This window comes from Zootoca vivipara, chromosome 5 (assembly GCF_965207765.1).
Source record: "Zootoca vivipara chromosome 5, rZooViv2.hap1.1, whole genome shotgun sequence".
Lineage (NCBI taxonomy): Eukaryota > Metazoa > Chordata > Lepidosauria > Squamata > Lacertidae > Zootoca > Zootoca vivipara.
Window position 1 is genome coordinate 59,705,758 of NC_142588.1, and position 19,815 is coordinate 59,725,572.

At 44.4% G+C, this 19,815-nt stretch overlaps 1 protein-coding gene across 1 annotated transcript in view; it reads right to left on the minus strand.

The window, feature by feature from the left end:
• TRPM2 (transient receptor potential cation channel subfamily M member 2) overlaps nucleotides 1-19,815 on the minus strand; it is a 45,049-nt gene that overhangs the window by 3,865 nt on the left and 21,369 nt on the right. Inside the window, exons 12-32 of the mRNA XM_035132382.3 lie at nucleotides 18,035-18,385; nucleotides 16,665-16,802; nucleotides 15,204-15,333; nucleotides 14,129-14,274; nucleotides 12,937-13,049; nucleotides 12,595-12,808; nucleotides 11,729-11,847; nucleotides 10,633-10,765; nucleotides 10,331-10,502; nucleotides 8,690-8,873; nucleotides 8,090-8,271; nucleotides 7,501-7,633; nucleotides 7,017-7,104; nucleotides 6,105-6,192; nucleotides 4,738-4,889; nucleotides 3,819-3,895; nucleotides 3,530-3,631; nucleotides 3,354-3,440; nucleotides 2,426-2,531; nucleotides 1,754-1,855; nucleotides 603-719 (exon numbers count right to left, since the gene is read on the minus strand). Of these exons, the coding sequence (XP_034988273.2) occupies nucleotides 603-719; nucleotides 1,754-1,855; nucleotides 2,426-2,531; nucleotides 3,354-3,440; nucleotides 3,530-3,631; nucleotides 3,819-3,895; nucleotides 4,738-4,889; nucleotides 6,105-6,192; nucleotides 7,017-7,104; nucleotides 7,501-7,633; nucleotides 8,090-8,271; nucleotides 8,690-8,873; nucleotides 10,331-10,502; nucleotides 10,633-10,765; nucleotides 11,729-11,847; nucleotides 12,595-12,808; nucleotides 12,937-13,049; nucleotides 14,129-14,274; nucleotides 15,204-15,333; nucleotides 16,665-16,802; nucleotides 18,035-18,385 (2,934 nt within the window). The remainder of the gene's footprint in view (nucleotides 1-602; nucleotides 720-1,753; nucleotides 1,856-2,425; nucleotides 2,532-3,353; nucleotides 3,441-3,529; nucleotides 3,632-3,818; nucleotides 3,896-4,737; nucleotides 4,890-6,104; nucleotides 6,193-7,016; nucleotides 7,105-7,500; nucleotides 7,634-8,089; nucleotides 8,272-8,689; nucleotides 8,874-10,330; nucleotides 10,503-10,632; nucleotides 10,766-11,728; nucleotides 11,848-12,594; nucleotides 12,809-12,936; nucleotides 13,050-14,128; nucleotides 14,275-15,203; nucleotides 15,334-16,664; nucleotides 16,803-18,034; nucleotides 18,386-19,815) is intronic.

Consider the following 19,815-nt stretch of genomic DNA (forward strand, 5'->3'; position numbering starts at 1 on the left):
TTCCTATTAGCCTCTCGCAAGCTACATAGAGGCAGTCACAGTCCAAGTGATATGGATAGATTCTCTCAGAACCATCAATACATCTACTGTACTAACGGGTCTACCGGGTATTAAAAGGACCAGTGGAAAATAATCAAAACACACTCTTGGGGCCCGCTCCACTTCTTTCTACTTTGTGCTATATATAGCACTGTGCTCTGCATCTGATTACACCAAGGTGTGCTGAATATTCCTCAGATTACAGCCCTTAGGAACTGCAATGCAATATTTTAATTACTGAGTAGTATTAGGTAATTATCTAACACACACTCTCAGACACAAGCATGCACATACAGAGAACCACCTCTCTAATATCTGCCCATTCATTTCTTCCAGTGATTTCTTTTTCTATGCCCCCGACATCGTCTTTCTTAAGCTTCCCACATATTTTCACTTGGCACCATGCCCATTCTGATGCTTAAGATTCAAGGAGCTGCTCTTTCTCCCTCTTACACAGCAAGATTTCATGCCATGGTTTCTGCAAAACCTGGGGCTTTCATCCCACTACCTCTAAAGGAGAATATTGTGGCATAAGGGTAATAAGGGTGCATTATGGCATGTACCGAATTCATACGCTTCATCTCCACATCATTATGCTCTTCAAAGTGCACACTAATGGCCACCGTTTCTATCCAGGCATTGTCTGTGTTCCTGGGGTCATCCACATATCCTTTGTATACCTAGAAGTAGGTGGTTAGGGGAGACGGAAAAAGAGAAGACATAATGTATGGAATCTTCCTAAAGTTGGTGATCATTATGTTCTAAAGATCTCTCCAAATGACTGAGATGAAGAGTAGATATTAAAGTAGCTTTTCCAAGGGCATGGTGGCTTTGCTCCTTTATTAAAGAAGATATGCCTCAACCAAAGTGCCCAAGGATGTAAGGTTAGTAAAGGGACCCCTGACCATTAGGTCCAGTCGTGACTGACTCTGGGGTTGTGGTGCTCATCTCATGTTATTGGCCGAGGGAGCCGGCGTACAGCTTCCAGCATGACAAAGCCGCCTCTGGAGAACCAGAGCAGCACACGGAAACACCATTTACCTTGCCACTGTAGCGGTACCTATTTATCTACTTGTACTTTGACGTGCTTTCGAACTGCTAGGTTGGCAGGAGCTGGGACTGAGCAACGGGAGCTCACTCCGTTGCGGGGGGGGGGGATTCAAACCGCCGAGCTTCTGATCGGCAAACCCAAGGCTCAGTGGTTTAACCCACAGCGCCACAATTAGATTTCATCACACTCCTAGAGCTACAACTACCAATTCAAGCCTACCACTTGTTCCCTCCATCTTTCTCTTCTGCACCATGTCTCTGTGTCAGCTTTCCATACTGGGCCTTGTAGGGAGGAATCACTGCGTGGATCTCAGGTTAAGGGCTCATGGGAAAGCATGACAGAGTCTACTCTGCTTCAGCACCCCAGCCCACAGATGTGATCTAAGGCAGCAGTTGAGGAGTGTATGACCAGAGAGTGTCCACAGGAAGTTACAAAGTACTGGTGAATTGTCTGGAGCCTAAAACCTCCTCTTCACTTTTAAAACGCTATTGATTTAAGACTATGTCATGTGCCCATTTGGTGCATCATGCCCCAAAGGCTAATGGGATGTAGTTCCCCACCATCTTGTCATACATTATTTTGGGGGTGGGGCAAAGTGGTTCAACTGACAGTGCCCTTGTGATTCATTATGTTTTAGTCAAGTCCCATTGGCGCTCAAAGTACCTCTGTACCCTGATTCAGCAATTTCTGAAACTGTGGCCAGAATTCCCGTCTTAGGACCCGCTTCAACTTCTGTGGCAAAGCTTCCCCTGGCTCTAAAGATCCCTGGAAGAAAAATCAAAACATTACTTGATGTAAGAAGCAGCTAAGGCTTTACACAGTATGTTCCAAGATACCAGGCCAAGAAAGCAGGAGTTTCTATCTGGTTTCCAGCTGGCAAACGTTTCTTGGAGTTGCAGGAAAGTATGCCTTTCAAGTGAATGAGTTGTTGTTGTTGTTTAGTCGTGTCCGACTCTTCGTGACCCCATGGACCAGAGCACGCCAGGCACTCCTGAATGAGTATTACAGTCAAATCTTGGAAACTCAAACAAGAAAGCTAGAACCTCTGGCTTGAACTTTTAAGAACCAATCAGACAAAAGATACACCTAGCACAACAATCAGTGGGAGCTCACTGGCACAAGGCTAAGAAAGAAGGTCAACTTAACTTAGTTTTAGTGCCCTGTTGTTTTATGAAAGGCTTTTTAGGGTTGGCATTTTCTATGGCAGAGCCCCTGGAATGCAATTATGGTTGTTTTAACAGCTCATGTAATTTATCACTCTGACTTTATTAAAACCTTGGCATACACCTCCCTTCTTCAAATATGGGCTAGATGTGAAGAAATATAACTACTTACCCCAGGCAAAGCCCAGTGATCCGAAAAGGGGAATTTTACTATTAAGACTTCCAGCATTTTCTTTAAGCTTTTTCTATAAATGGATCCATCCACATTCCTCCTCCAGCTACAAACACCACAGAGAAAGATGTTACAGAGTATTATCCCATGGTTTGAAGGCACTTGATACAATGACTTTGAGGCAGCTATGCAGATCTGGGTCTGGACACTGTCTGGATGGAAGACCACATGGGAACCCAGCATGTGCCGCCTTGAGTTGTGTAATGGAAAAAAGACAGGATATAGCTATCATTCTATGTATACACACATCTTTAAAAAAATGATAGTGAGAAGTCTCTGCACCACAGCTACTGTGATGGACTTCTCTGGTGCCTGTGAAATGTTCTCAGCTTCAAATACAATTTCTTTGACATAGTTCCCAGATTCCAGACACAAGGACAAAACGCTGCTTTTTGGAAGCAAGAAAAAAAAAGTCTTCTGAAGCAAGGATGCTATCTGCAGCCTACATGACCTGCATCAGTCAGTTTTTAGGCTAGGGACATCCATGCTTCTTTTCCTGGCCTGTTGTTGCCATGGATACAGCACTTACTCCTGCAAAGGCGCTGCATTTATCAGCTAAGGCTCAAAAGTGCTCTGAAAATAGGCAGGGCACTTGACAGTATTAACTTGTGAAAAGCAGACTCCTTATGGATGAGTACAAGTCTGAAGTGAGAAAAAAAATGCATCTTGTTGCTCTCAAAATGAGCCTGGTGAAATTGCCCTTGACTGGAACCAAGAACTGAGGAGTAAGAACAGGCTCCTGCCCTTTATTGGAAATCATTTATAGCTTATTTCGTGGTTTCTCACAGTCCTGAGCACAGACCTACCAACTTAAGAGTAGAAGACTACACTTATAGGGATGAAAAATGGCACCCTGCTATCTACTCACCGTGTCACAACAGGGTGAAGAGCGTGATTTGGTCCAAAGAACCGAAGAATACCTTGGCCCTTCAGGCCTGTCCTTCCCATGGGATTCCTATAAAAAAATTAAAAGAATTATGTTGCTGCTGGTGTGACGTGGGCACCATAATGAATATTCCCACTCTTGTTACCAGATTCACTCACAGTGGCAGGCCCTCCTCGATAAGATAGGTGCCATGGAAGCTCTGTCTGTTGATATCTCCATCCATACTGTTGAAGTTTATCCTTGAAAGAGTCTCTAAAGAGCTGGAAGACAGGGGCAAAGCTTTCATCTCTGCAACATATCGAGTCAATGAAAATCAAACTCAAAGTAGTTCACCAGTACAATAAAATACAATCACTAGAAAATGGGTGGCATAAACAGAGGAAGAAAGAGCAAAAATAGTACAGATAGTGTTTGTGTATGTTTCTATCTCTCTGAGGACATACTTACTCTTTCAGGAAGTCAGGTGAAGCATTCTCCTGCCTTTCTGCACTGTAGAAGGGAGGGTTGTAGATCTCAAACTCTACCTGTCAGGGGGAAGGATGTTTTAGACATATCTCAGAGTATTCTAGAGCAGCACAAATTCACATTTCAAGCATGATCTATTATTGAGAACCCAGAAGCAAGAACTCACGAGTTCTTCATTTATGACTTTCCTTGTATCTAAATTCTGGAGTGTGCTTTTCTGTGTTTGGCAGCTCTGACACTACTCCCAGAACTAATGTGCCACATGTTTTTGCTTGTTGTTTCCTGCTCTGTTATGTTTCCATATGTTATATATGATTGTTATTCATACTTTTATCTTGTTATGATCTTGTGAGCCACTGTGAAAGCTTGTTAGCTTAGGGCAGCATATACAATCTTAACAAACAAACAAGTATGTTTTCTCATGCATGAGCAATGCACCTGTGGCAAAAACTGCACACGGGCTCTCTTCAGACCCCTCTTATTGTGCCAAGGGAAGCTGACAATATTACTACCATCAACTTCCAAAGCCCAAAGCCAATTTTGTTGGGGTGTGGTGTGCTAATTGAAGTCTACAGGCATCATATATACACTACAAATATCTGTATCACCTCTCCATATACATTTTTAGCCAGTTTAATTGGCATGGCTTCTCCTGTGTCAGAACTATAGAATGTGAGGGTATGGCAAATTCTTGCTAGAAATTTCTAATGCCCCTGTCCTCACAGAAGGACAGTTTGCAGGGTTCACTGGGGAGAAGTAATGGCTATTAAACCATCTTAAGATTGTAATATAGATCTGCTCTCAGTCATGCACAACCGTGGTCACACATAATGACTTATGGCATCATTCCTTCTTTTTTATATGAAACCATATATTGCTCCCTAAGATATAAAGCTCCTACCTCCCAAGGGACCTTCTCATCTGGTACAGGAAAGCAGACAGCAGTGGAGCTAGGATACATGAGGTTCCTGGCGCTCACATGATATATGGTGTGAAAAGATTCTGGGACATCCTCTTCATGGCATTCCTTCATCTCAGGAGCTCTGCTGGGAACTAGGTGAAACAACATGACTTCTTCACATTCCACATATTCAGACTGTGGATCTCACCATGACATGCTTTTGGGTCTCTGTATTTTTGGATTTTATTTTATTTCTAGCCAACCAACCACTGCTGGAAGACAGTATTCTGATATAGATGCACTTTTACTCAAAACTGGTTAGATTAAGGCAAATTCTATCACATTCATTGTCTACAATTCTGTTTGTGTAGTCTTTCCTCCTAATGAAACAAGTTTCCTCGTGCAGGTATAATTCAATTAGCAAAAAAAGTTACATTTCAGCATGTTGTGTTTTCTATGTTCTCTCAAGCTCCAAAAAGCAAGGAAATTACAGCAGTTAAGGGCCACACCTAACAGATGCATTATTTAGGTAATATGGTATGGTATTCTATTGAGCATCGCCACTACCTTGGATCTGGGTGGCTGTCAGTGGTGGACCTCAGTCCCAGATTTGTCTGTTTACTTAGGGTTGCCATACGTCCGGAATTTCCTGGACATAACTGGAATACTGGACATATGGCAGCCCATGCCGGCAGTGCTGTTTTTGACGATTTCCCATAAAAATATCTAAAAAATGGCAATTTTGTTTGCTTTTTTGCCAAAATGCTCAACAACGTTTCTGTCCGGATTTTCACTGTTTGAAATATGACAACACTAGTTTACTAGAACTGACACTTGGATAAATCAAAATTGCCATGTCCAGGGAAAGTACTGCTCAGTATAGCTCAAACTAAGTTGGGCAACTGGCCTATCTAAGCTCCACTTCTTGTGACATGTTTTGCACTCAGGTTCCAAAAACCAAGTAGAAAATACACACATTTCACTTCCGTTATGATCAACAGCATTTGTGTGTGCATGTATAATTTACAATGTTTCTCAAATAAAATACATGCAGGGGAAGCAGAAGGACAAATATGTCTGGAAAACCTGAAAACAATTCATGCTGTTCCCTCACAGAACTGTCGAGTTGGAAGGGACCACAAGGTTAATCAAGACCAACCTGCTGCAATGCGGGAATCTTTTGCCCAATGTGGGGCTCCAGATAACAACCCTGAGATTAAGAGTCTCATGCTCACTGAGCTATCCCAGCAGTCGTAAATGATGAGTACAAAGTAGGTATATACCACAAGTATCAGAATCAAAATTATAGAGAGAGAGGGGTGGGGGGTGGGAATAGTCCTCAGACTCATATTTGTAGCCAGACATACCTATGGTGGGGACATCTTCTTCTGATCCAAATCCACTGCTAGACAGTGAGTGAACCACCCACCGCAGTGCCTTTGAAAACTGGAACATCTAAAAAGAAGCAGCCCATCAAACTTGTTAAGGCCTGCACTTATCAACCAGCACCTCTGTCCAGAAAGGGGGGTAGGGAAGGGGAAGATAAGTCTTTTTTAAAAAAAATAGTTTTATTATTAAGGATTTCTTGATTTAGAAGATAAGTCTGTTGAGTGAGTCTAGGTCCCAAAAAGTAATCTGGGAATGATCTTTTCTCCAATTTTGGTCCAGGAAACACATTGTTCTTACTGGTGAATCATTCATGGATCTCCCTTCTTCCATAGAGAACATGATCTCCACTTAGATAAGGTTAATCATGTAGGTGAGCAGACAATTGGCCACATTTCCTCTGGCTAGTTAATGGCAGAAAGAAGCTGGCACTTAAGAGACTCCTCTGTGTGGAAACCTCTGTAATGTAGTGAAGTAATGTGGCTGACCTCCTGCCAACCTAGCAGTTCGAAAGCATGTCAAAGTGCAAGTAGATAAATAGGTAGATAGATAGATAGATAAATATTTATGCAAGTAGATAAACGGCATTTCTGTGTGCTGCTCTGGTTCGCCAGAAGCGGCTTTGTCATGCTGACCACATGACCTGGAAGCTGTACGCCAGCTCCCTCGGCCAATAACGCGAGATGAGTGCCGGAACCCCAGAGTCGGTCACAACTGGACCTAATGGTCAGGGGTCCCTTCACCTTTAATGTGGCTGACACAAGATAGGGCACCTGATCTTATTTTCTTCCCACCCTTTCCTGACATTGACTGACAAGCTTCAGTTCACCCCATCCTCCTCATGAGCCTTCAGCATTCTCCAGATGGGGAAAGCCTTAAAAGTCACCCCTCACCTGCTCTTCCAGATATGCCAACTTCTGCTCCACCAGCCCTGTCCTTTTCACCCGATCGAGGTCCAGCATTTCTACCAGCATATCCATTCTTCGGAGGAAAAAAAAAATCAGTGTTAAGTGAGAGGTGCAGGCAGTATCCTATTGACAGCCACTGAGCCCTCAAAACTTGCCATTTAGGTATATCATTTATAGCTTCAATAAATGAGTAAGGCTGTTTTTCTATGACTGTCCATGGGGTGCACCTCTAAAATGGAGTGTGGGCTTATGACACTAATTTCCACAGTAAGTGCTGTTCTATGTCATAATGAACAAATTGCGGTACGATAGGGTAGCGCAATGGTGAGGACCTCTGGCAGCTGCAAGGCCTTAAGAGCAGTATGCATGAGTGAAGTGCTAGCTCCACCAGGTTCTTTTGAGCTGTACCCATGAGCAGCATACCCAGTTGGTCTGGCATTGGTGACTTTGCATGGCAAAGATACCTCACCTTTCTGCAGTGTCATTGATCTTCTGTTCAGTGTTCTGCTTCTGTTGGGACTGTTGAATCTGCAGGTAGTTTTCCTTCATGTACATCTCCCAGGACAAGAGAGCTGCCTCTTCATTCTTCTCAAGCTTCTCTTCTGCAGATCAATCAAACAGAAGAGGCAATGTAATGCACACAGTTCCCAGTTATGGATGAGGAGAGGCAGATAGGCCATCCCTTGAATCCAATGTATATAACAATATTCCTTTCTCTGATAAGATTAAAGCTGTTAATGCAGATATTCCCGTTGTTGCCTTTAAACATTCTATGTCACCCTCACGTGTCGTGCATACCATGATGTCATAGGAGTAGGAATTACATGAAGAAAGGCACATTGCTGTTGTTTTCCAGGGTCTCCTAAGAGAACCAATGGCTCTGGTGTCCCCCGTTATAGCACATGCTTCAATCTCCTCCATTCCAGTATTGACAAATGTCACAGGCCATCATAAAAATGGTCAGCAGTGATGGAGGGGGGTACCCTTATATTATAACTCCAGTCAAGCTGACCCTGCAACACCAACTCTGCAAGGCCCTACCCAGCAGAGCTTCTTACTGAGCTGCTTATGCCGTGTGGCTGGCTTCCGGAGAATGACCCGCTTAATGAAGAGCTGCAGGTGGTTGAGAAGAATGAAGGGTGGTGGAGCAGGGGGCCTGCCATGGTACTCCTCAATCAGGTCATGGCGCTGAAACTTCCAGATTTGATCGGTGTGCTCCTGCACCTGCTGGAATGTGTAGCTAGGAGAAAAGAATACAAGAGTTAGCTCTGCCACTCTGTGGTTGTATTTTAAATACATATAGAGTGTGGTGGGCATCTCCTAAACATCCCATAAGTAGTGATGGAGGGGAAAAGTCTTGCAGAAGCACATCTCCATTCTGAATAGTGGAGGCATCTTGCAGAACTGCCTGCTACTATCCATTAATACTACCTCTGCTTAGCTGCTCAAGTGATGTCCTGAACTGGACCATGCAACCTCTAGTTGGGTTCTGCGCATGTTGCAAATTGGCAATCTGGGCTTGATGTAAATCACAAGAAGCTTGGTTGATCAAAGGGCAGTGACCATGACAGGCTTTCTAGGCCTGTCAGTCTCATTGTTGTTAGAAATGAACTAAGGGGAAAGAAATGATAGAAGTTGGTGCTGAATGTAGAACTCACTTGAACATTGCAATGAGGAGATTGAGGAGAAGGATGTTGGTGAAGAGCAGGTACAGGCAGAGCAAGATGACTGTCAACCACTCAGGGAAGATGGGCTGTTGGTTCGTCTCATTGTTTTCTGCGCACTTGGGCTTGTATGGGTCAGTACCATTTGGGCTGCACTGATCCGGGTTGAAGTTCACTCCTGCCATAAAACACAATGAACCTCAAAAGTGCTGAGCTGTTCCTGGAACAGGAAGTCCTCATCCTATTTTCTTGCCTGCTGAGAGTAATCTGAAATGCCATATCTATAACACAGAATGACAGATGTCAAGCTCTGTTTAGAGTTTAGAAAACAAAGTTTTTCGAAGGTATGGAATGAATGACTCAGTCCTTTACTGACCGATATGAAAGCAGGAGCTAATCTGAGTGGAGATTCACATAATCACACACTTTTCTTCCTCCCCCTCTGAGAAATGTTATTAAAGATGTGCTGCCAGTGAATTGCTGCCAGAGACATGTCACAGGAGCTCATCTCATGGGGACCCTGTATTTGCTTGAAGTGCTATTTATAGCAGCAGCCTAAGAACAAGGGCTGAGAAACAAAGTGATGTAGCTGTCTTGGGACTAAGAAGCGAATATTGGTGCATATACTTCAGGTGCTACTTAATCAAACCAGAACTTACTTAACACAAGGGGCACCATTGGGATAATTTTATCACATGTTAAAGGTCAGCAATACATGATAACAGCATGATGGTTACTTACGCCAGAGCAGCCTCAATCAAAAGCAATTTAGGTAGCCATATTTTTCTAAAAAGCTTGATTATCACATGTTTATTTAGTTAATGATTGCTTGCACCATTGCTTCATGTTTACTGCTTTTTACACAGTGCCCCCATGCGAGGTCAGGTCTGGGCCTATTTGGAGCTGTTTGAATACAGTCAGCCCACAACTTACATGTTCCTGGGATTATGCCTAAAGCCAAATTTTGTATAGTCAAAACACATTGGGTTTGATGGCAGGTGGGGTTGCCAAAGTCTTTCTCCCCAGATGCTCACCCCCTTTCAATTTTTTTTGGATGCTTTTTTGCCAAGTGTGTAAGTTCCGAGCTTACTGTATACAGGCATCCTCCTACTTACATGGGGGTTACATTATGGGCCCCCACATGCATAAGCAAAAATTTTGTAAGTGGGGAGCATCCTCCAAAAAGCCTCTAAACTCGTTTTCCCCTGCTCTTCTGCTCTCTCTCCACACAACTCTTCAACTAGAGTTGAAGCTCCGAGGGTGGCTGGAGGCTGTACAGAAAAGCAGCAGCAGCAGCAGCAGCTGCTGCCCTACCCGTGTGTGTCAACTGTTAAGTGGGGACTCTGAGCAGTCTAAACAAAGCCTTGCTGCATCTCAGATCTCTTTGGGACTTCCTACGTCCTCACTGAACTCCTCTTCGGGCTCCAAAGAGAGTCTCTTTGTGAGCTACAAGGACTCTCCAGCTGTCTACTGCCATTTCCTGGTTTGAATCTATTTCTCAGCACCACACATATATTGGGTCGCATTCATGTGGGGGTGGGGGATGGGCTGTCTGCACTCTTAGTGGTGAAGTGAGGCATTCAAACAAATTGTCCCTTGCTAGTCCACAGTATGCAATGATTCTGTATTCTGTACCATCGATATAGGAAGGGATCTGTCCAAATATTGTCAAATAAGAATGGTAAACAACGCCTCGGAAGATCCAGTCCACACGCTTCTCATTGTGGATCAAGATGGCTTGCTTGGCGACTCCAAAGGACACAACCCAAACAGCCAAGAGGAAGAGGAAGAAAAAGACATCCTTCATCTGTAAGCCCACAAAACAAAGCAGAAACAATTGTTGCCCCAGGACGTTATTTGATTCTGGCACCCTCATCATAAAAGGAATGCCAGAGACTATGCAGTCACCATGGTGCTTATCAGTAGAAACAACTTACCATCCTCTTCACTATGATGATCTTGGGGCCTAGAGTTTTACTGACTGTGAATATGTGCATCAAACGCAGGCAAAAAATAATAAAAGCCAGAGACAGAATGATCCTTCCAGGATATAAAGTGGCTGGAATCCATCTTAGCACAGGGGAAAGAAACAAAAACACACTTATTGAGACAGCAAGAGGAAATTTCAGAAAGACATTTCCAAATATCACTATACCCAGACACAAGGAAGCAAGGAGGCTTGATTGCCAAAGGACCCATATATCTCTGCACTAGTGTCCGACCTGCTGCAGCAAACAACTGTCATTCAAATAAACAAAGGGGATTGCGCATATGCTCCTGCTACAACTATTTCCTAAGGCATACCAAGCACAGCAGCCAAAAGATGAAAAATACCCATAGAAATAGAAGAGGCTTAGAGGCTTAGAGGGAACTGGGTTGGGAGTTTCAGGAGTGAGATTAGATCTCCAACCAGGAAAAGAGCAGCAAGTGATGCCAAATGTTCAACAATTCCAGTCCTGCCAATTCACGAAAGAGCCAGTTAAAGGGAACTGTGGCATAGCAGGCAGCAGCTTTGCATACATAAATTTACTTATTTTTCTAGACCATTCTTCTGAGAGATGTCAGGGCTGCTTCCTAAAAATGATCAGTGAGGATGACAGTCATATCTTCCACAACCAGGACACTGCCCTATTCTGCATCACAGCAAGATGGATAAAGGCAGGACCAGAAGAAGAGTCTTCCCTGCATAACACAGGGCCTGATTTGAGAGGTATGGGGAGAGATTGTCTTTCAAGAGTTTAGGCCCTTAGTCATTTAGGGTTTTATATGCTAATATCAACATACTGAATTGGGTCTGGTAGCAAATGGGCAGCTTGTAAGCTTCCTCATACATGGATCTAAAGGGGATTGAACTGAGGGATAAAAATACAACATAAACACAAGCCTCCAATTATATGTTGGCAAAGTGATCCAGTTTGATGAAAAAATTAAGCATAAATCAGCATTTAGATTTTAAAAAACCCCACTCATTTTCCCAGCATGCCTTGTTTCCTTCCCTTTCCAGCTAGCTGGAATCATTGCATATTAACTCACCTGCAGCTTAGCCCAGCTATAAAGATTAGGATGGCGCACACATCTAATTTATTCCAGAAATCGTTGAGGTACAAGGAAGCCATTTTCACTAAGCCAAACCCATCAGGGTCATAAAAAAGCTAAAGGAAGAGAAATGATTTTACTAACCATAGTTTATTGGATAAAAAAGCATTGTGTCAAGGCACTATTCCCTTCTCCTTTGCATATGAACCAGAAAATTGGGACTTGCTCTCTAATTACAAACCAGGATATCAAATGCAATTTCCCCACAGTAGTTTTCTTGGAGATTGATTCCAACAGCTGAGTAACAATTTCTCATTTGTCACACGTAAAACAATAATCTCAAAAGGACCAAAAGCCTAAGGAGGGAGGGAGGGAGGGAGGAATCTCAGGCCCACAGAACAAATGTGTCCATCAAGGTTTCTATAATTGGCCACTGAGATTCTCCATGCCATGCCTCCTCCCCAGGCTACATCCCTCACTGTCTCTGCCTAGCACTCTTCATGAGTGCTTTTGCATAGCTGGAATGTATTCTTGAACTGTGATGATGATGCTTCTCTTGCTATCCTGGATGAAGAGAGGTATGGTGTGTTTGTCTGTAGAAATCCCTGACTGTTGCATTGCTAGACTATAATAAAGGCAAAGTGTACAAAGGTAGCATCTATTGCTCTATCCACTTTTGTCCCCAGTCATGCCCTGGCCTCACTCACTATTCAGCACTGTCATGTGGCCCCCAGAAGGTTGCCTATGAGGGTATGTGACCCTTTGGGCTGGAAAAAGTTCCCCACACATAGCCTATGGGAAGAGGCACTTGAGAGCACTGTTTCTGAACTGCATTGTCACGGCCGCCTTTGCATAGCCAATACCTGCCGTGTCTCCTCGCACACCAAGGAGAAGAGCCAGAAATAGATGACATACTCCCGCCAGGATGGAGTTGGCTGGAAATCTATCATCAACACATAGGCAAAGAGCCACAGGAAGGTGAAGTAGGAAAGGATATTGAGGTGGAAGATGACAACAGGAGCCGTAAAGAAGGCTCGGAAGCGGTTCAGGCAAGTCATAGGCTGCAGCCTCTTCTCTCTGTGAAAAGTAAGAAAGAATGATACAGTTTTACATCTTTGGAGGCGATACCAGAAAACTGTAAGAGTGGATTGGTCATAGCTACTACCATGCAGTACAAAAACGTGCAGCCAAGCCCTGACAAGTACCTGAATGTGATGAGGCCAGTGTAGAGAAGGGGGAAGAACAGCATACACATGATGACCCAACATATCCCATTATCGACACTCAGCTTCCCCCACCAAACTTTGGTTAAGAAAGCCTAGAAAGAGGAACAAGGTGCAATGAAGGTTGAGGCCTGTTTTCCATGTCCTGGGTAAGGTCAAGTACAGAAGGCGAAAGATGGGACATACTTGGGGATCAGTTTGCAGTGTGGACAGCAGGCAACATTCTCTGCTGAAAGTCTGTGGGCTTTATGCCAAAAATAGAGGACAAATAGCATTGTGGTATATGCCAGAAATTTGTGTGGTTTGAACTTGGCAAAGGAAACAAAGGAGGGTGATAAGGCTTGTCACATGCTCTGGCAAAATGAAAGTGGCCATCATGTGTGGATCTCAGGACCCAGAAGGATGCACACAAACATGAGCTGTGTTGTTAGCTGAGTCAGAATCACTGGCAGTACAAGCTGTAGGCCTTGACTTAACTGCTGTGCCCCCATATCACACACTGATTCCACATCTGCAACCTAGAACGAATAGTGTTTCCACAATAGCTTTCCCCCCCCCTCCTCTACAGTCAACACCATTCTTCCTGTTGCATTTGGTTAGCCACACTGAAAACAGAATGCAGGAATGGTAGGCCTTTGGTCTCATACAGTGGGGCTGTTCTTATGTTAATTCACTCACTCATTTGTATTTGAAAACTCAGATGATATTTCTCTTATTTTTTTAGAAGTGAACTAATGTAGTCCTGGTGGTATTGCTTTACAATTTTCCACCATTACTTGTTCTAGAAGGCCTGCTCTTTGCAGTAGAGTTTCTGCAGTATTTCTGTAGTTCAAACCCTGAGTGTTCACCCTCAATGGAGCAGCAGGAACTACAACACAAGAATTCTTAAAGGGGCAGCCAAAGTTTCCCAGTAGCTGAAAGGATGACCTTTTCTGTCAATGGAGCATCAGCAGCACTGGGCATGCATAGTGAGGTCTGAGGTTCTTCAGGCAGTAGTAGCAACAGAGATGGTTACTTTAAAGGGTGGAAATTGGGTGATGTTTCCCCAACAGTGGTCTCTCTTCTAAGTATTTCAGTTAATCCATTCTGTTGGGGCTACATATTGCACAGTTAGCTGTAAATCAGATTAACATTACTATTTTAGCAACAAAGTTTTGCCAGTAAGCACTCCAACCTGGATGCCCCCATAAGACACAAATTTCATATTTTTGGCCTCCAGGGCTAGTTGTAAGCAGGTGGTCTTCCCCCAAGCATCAGATATGCGGATCAATAGTTTTTGGGCTCTTTCTTCATCCTTCCGGTAACATTCAGTGAAGACACCTAGAAGAGTAACCGGGATTAGAGATTCTTATTATTTCTTTTGTATTTCTCTCCCACAGGTTCTCTGAGGAACACTTCCACCTTAAACAAGCCTGTGAGGTAGCTTAGCCTGAGGATTAGTGAGCTGCTATGTAACAAACTTAACACCCAAGACTGTGAAAGCCACAGTAGTGTAGTGGTTATCGTGTTGGCCCAGGACTGGTTTCCAATCCCTACTCAGGCATGAAGCTCTCTGGGTGACCTTGGCCAGCCACTGCGGTCCTAGAAAGCACAGGACTTAGGGGTTTTCCATCAGCCCTACCACTATATCTGCTTTTACCACTGAATCAAAGCAAATGCCAGTCCATAGAAAACCCCAACTGACATTTGCTCTGATTCAGCAGTAAAGAGCGAGTTTCCCTGAGGGAAAAGCGGTGCGGCGAAAGGAAGTGTGGACAAGCCCTGTGCCTCTCAGCCTTATCACAGGTCACAGGTGTGCATCATGTGCATTGCAAGACATAATAAGCAATAATACCACTATAATGACACTGCATTTCTAGTCATAGAAACAGAGACTACAACTATGTGTGTGGCTGACTGGAGTCAAAGGGCTCAGGAAGTAGGATATGTGTTGGGGGGAGGGGCTCTAAAGCGACTTAGTTAGGGAACAGGCATAGTTGTAGTGTAGCTTCTTAGCTTCTTGATCCCAGTGTTCACCTGCTGTTGGTATCACTGCTTACAGAGCATTTACATACAAAATGCCAATGTTTCAGACTGAACTGAATCTATAGGATCTATGTAGTTGTACTGAGGGATCTAGCCTTTCATGAGATAACACCATGGTGGTCTGTAGTTTGAAAAGGGGAGAGAGAGTAGGTATCACAGGGAAACATCCAGTAAGTTGGAGGACTTAATGCACCCTGATCAGAGGCCTGCTACCCCAGACTCACCAATGGCTCGGTACTCATACTCCTCTGCCAGGCTCAGCATTTCCTCTGTGCTGTCAGTGTCATCTTCCTCCTTGGACAGCTCCTTCAGTATCTTGCTGCAAGCCAAAGCTGCTGCAGTGCAGTCCTGGCTCTGAAGCAAAAGGACTCAGGTTAGCAAGAACATGATACTTCTAGGTCCCAGGTTGACCGTGTAACCTTCAGGAGTCCTCTCTTTTGGAAGTGAGCTTGCAGCTCTTTCATCCCTTCCCACTCCTAGTCTGCGGACATCTTTGTCATTCCCAGCTTCTCACTGACTTCTCACTAGCAAACCTGTGACTGGCCTGGATTGCTTCAAACTCCAAGCGGAGACTCACAGGAGTAACAGTATCTTTGCAAAAAATAATAATCCCTGTACATTAGAAATCCAGGATTATCTTCTATGTGGAGAGTATCTTTCATTTTTTTAAAATGGAAGAGCATTTTGCCATGTGCAACCTCAATTGGTGCAACTTAGATGCAAATCTAGGGACCCAGGTGGCGCTGTGGGTTAAACCACAGAGTCTAGGGCTTGCTGATCAGAAGGTTGGCGGTTTGAATCCCTGCAACAGGGTGAGCTCCCGTTGCTCGGTCCCAGCTCCTGCCCACCTAGCAGTTCGAAAGCACATCAAAGTGCAAGTAGATAAATAGGGACCGCTCCGGCGGGAAGGTAAACAGGGTTTCTGTGCGCTGCTCTGGTTCGCCAGAAGCAGCTTTGTCATGCTGGCCACATGACTCGGAAGCTGTCTGCGGACAAACACTGGCTCCCTATAGAGCGAGATGAGCGCCGCAACCCCAGAGTCGGACACGACTGGACCTGATGGTCAGGGGCCCCTTTACCTAGATGCAAATTTATCACCTAAGTGAGAACTAGGCCCAAGGCCCCCTCATGTTAAAGGAGTGCCAAAGGAACTCCATGTCTCACGCAAGGGGGCTGCTGCTAGCAGAGGCAGTGAAGGTTGTGAAGGCTCAGGACTGTAAGGAAGACAAGTATGAAGACATCTTACCAGCTTTTTTTGAGCTCAGTATGGTACTATCTGTAGGGACACGGGTGGCGCTGTGGTCTAAACCACTGAGCCTAGGGCTTGCCAATCAGAAGGTTGGCGGTTTGAATCCCCATGACGGGGTGAGCTCCTGTTGCTCAGTCCCACCTCCTGTCAACCTAGCAGTTCGAAAGCATGTCAAAGTGCGAGTAGATAAATAGGTACCGTTCTGGCGGGAAGGTAAAGGGCGTTTCTGTGCGCTGCTCTGGTTTTGCCAGAAGCGGCTTAGTCATGCTGGCCACATGACCCAGAAAAACTGTCTGTGGACAAACACCGGCTTCCTCAGCCAGTAAAGTGAGATGAGCGCTGCAACCCCAGAGTTGTTTGAAACTGGACTTAACTGTCAGGGGTCCTTTACCTCTATGGTACTATCTGGAGATGATTGAAAAAAGGTAAACTTTACCTGAGTCCAGATGATGTCAGCCAGTTCCTTGCGGCTTTGAACAATTGCCCAAATGAGCAAGTCCCTAATGGGATCCATTGTGAATGTGACTCGGCCAGCAGAACGCTTGTATAGGGATCGGAGACTAACCCCTTGTACCTTTAAAAGAGGGGGTGGGGGAAGAACATGATTATAAAGACTTGAATCAGATAACAATTGCTACGTGGTGGTGTAAGTGAAAGAAGGACTGTTGTTCTTAATGTTCAAGTTCATGTTCATTTTCTGTCCTACTATGAACCATACACACCGTGGTCAATGATGCCTTCACACAAACGTCAATACTGGATCGGGTGTCTTCAGCCTCAAATTAATTTCCATCATGGAAGTTGTATACACATAACTTTAAATATCATTCAAAGCACATTCTTTCCCTCAAAGAATTTTGGGCATTGTAGCTTGCTCCTCAGATTTACAATTCCCAGCAACCTGTAACAAACTACAGTGCCCAGCGTTGTTTGAGGGGGGGGGGATGTGCTTCAAAGGTCTAGTGTGTACATAGCCATAGAATCACCATTCAGTTTCTGCCACCAACAGAGGGCACAAGGAAGGAGGCATCTAACCCTGGTACAGTCTCTTTTTCTCCCTCAGCTTGCTTAACTAATTCTAAGGCCATTTCCTAGAGTCTAGGAAGATATAGCACATCAGGCCTTTTCCTGGTTTGAAGTTGTAAAACAAAATCTTGGAACTAAATTTAAGAAAGAGGCTGGGATACAGAGATCCACAATCATATTAAAAGGAAGTCGAAACCAAACATTTGCACCAGTGAGTGAAGAAAGGGCACTGAACATAGTAAATGGAACCAGCAACAAAATGTTTCAGTGTGAAGTGCAGGATTCCAGCTGCACTATTCCACTCCCATTTTTGTCTCCATACCCCCAAACACTGAGTCAGCATTCTGTGGCAGTAGGCTGAGAGTTTCCCTCCTTACAGTTGTATTTTTTTTACTTCTGCAAACCGGAAGCTTTTTCAAACCTGCCGATACCTCTCTTTTGCAACTGGGCAGTGCTGTTTTGGTTACATAACTGATGGCACTTGCAACTTGAACATTGGAAATAGGGGGAATCACTGCATGAATGTCCTGGATGCCAGTAAAAGAAATCTCCAATATCAATTCTTCATTCAGTTTCTGCTGCTACAGCAAACTGACTGCAGGACAGTATAATATTAAAACATATATGTATAACTAGCTTACCAAAGGTGATGTTCTCCTGGCATTGGTGCAGGGACCACTATTAGATGTGGAGAGGGGATGTATGAACTGCCCTGTACATTCTGTACTAAAAGGGGGTGCCATGAAAGGTTATAAGGGATAACATGCTGGGATACATTACATTGAGCTTGATATGGGGCACGGCGATAGAGAGCCGGTGTCTCTCAGTGTTCTTCGGCTTAGGATACAGCTGCTGAGTGAAATCGCCCAACAGCTCCCTCAGCACCTGGGACACATGGTGCATTTGGACCCTTGGCACTTTGGAGAAAGCTGAGCGCTCCTTCTCTTCCATTAACACCTTCTGTAGCTTTGTGTGGAAGACGCTGGAGTTTGCCATGTTTTCATAGAGGTAGATCAGGGTGTCCCAGGTAACAAACTCCTTCAGGCGCACACCTTGCTCAAGAAACAGCTTGATAAAATCTGGCTTGTTGGCTATGAGGGCAGCAGCCATCATTGAGTGCAGATCAGAGGGCTGTTGGCCAAGAAGACAACCAGAAAGAGACATCAACCAAGGGTAATGCAGGTTGTCCTCCCCATGATGGGGGGGGGGAATGACAGACAGACAGACAGGGACATGGACACACTCACAGTGCAAGCTCAAAGGTAATGAGGAAGCATACAGGAGTTGCAGCAGTCTCTAGAAATGCAGCAGCTGGTAGCTATAGCAAAGTCCCTGAAGTGGATGAAGCAGGCAGTAGAAAGCTAAGCCTAAGAGACAGAAGCTGGACAGGATATGTTCAAGTGTTCTATCTCCCATTTAGTCCACATTTACACCTCAGCAAAGTATAGAAAGCAGCAGTCAAATTGAAGCAAGCAGGTCTCACTGATGCTGATGGGGCACAGCCGCTTCCTCTCTAGCATGGAGTGATGGATGCATGAGAAGCCAATAGTAAGAGTCTTTCCAGAGCATGCTACCCTAAGGGACAACAGGACAATAGTGGGTGAGCCATGCCCACGGGGTCAGTCAGCAACACACGCCACCCTCTCATGGTTACCACTGCCTCCCATTCCAAGAAGTAGTTGGAAGTTGCCATGTTGGCTCTGACACAAAATATATATGTCACAGGTATTATTAACATGCGGTAAGATTTTTCAGGGGATGTGGGTGGCGGTATGGTGTAAACCACTGAGCCTTGGGCTTGCCGATTGGAAGGTCGGCAGTTCGAATCCCCGCAATGGGGTGAGCTCCTGTTGTTCGGTCCCAGCTCCTGCCAACTTAGCAGTTCGAAAGCATGTCAAAGTGCAAGTAGCTAAATAGGTACTGCTCCGGCGGGAAGGTAAATGGCATTTCCGTGCACTGCTCTGGTTTCACCAGACACTGAAATAATGGGCTAATCCTGCCTATTTTTACAAAAGTCCAATACAATACAAGCAGCACGCAAGGGCACAAGATTCAATCAAGTTTCAATCAAGTATTATTAGTACAAAAAGAAAACAATAAGAGAGCCATGTACAAGTGCTGACACAGAAACCAAAACCAAACGTCAAGTAGATAGCATATACAAATAAATACTGAAAGGCAAACCAGTCTTTATGGTCTTTGAGGTTATATAGCGGTCAGCAAAGTGGCAGCAGGTCGAACGAGGTGTCAATGGTAGACAGGGTGCCGGCGTTTTTCGCCTGTTTCGCCCATATGACAGGCTTCTTCAGTAGTTTCTCCTTCTGCTTTCAGTTATGTTTAAAGCATTCAAATTCGTATGAAGCCACTTATCTTGGCTTAGGCCACAATGCTCAAGTTCTTTTACACAAGGTTCTCTCATGCGGCTTTGATACATTTACATATTCACTGGTGATATAAATCAAATTCTAATTATTATTTAGACTAATACAATGGTACAATTTCTAAAACACATATACATAAAGGAATACTTACATTTCTTATATTCAGAGTTTTCTTAGTTT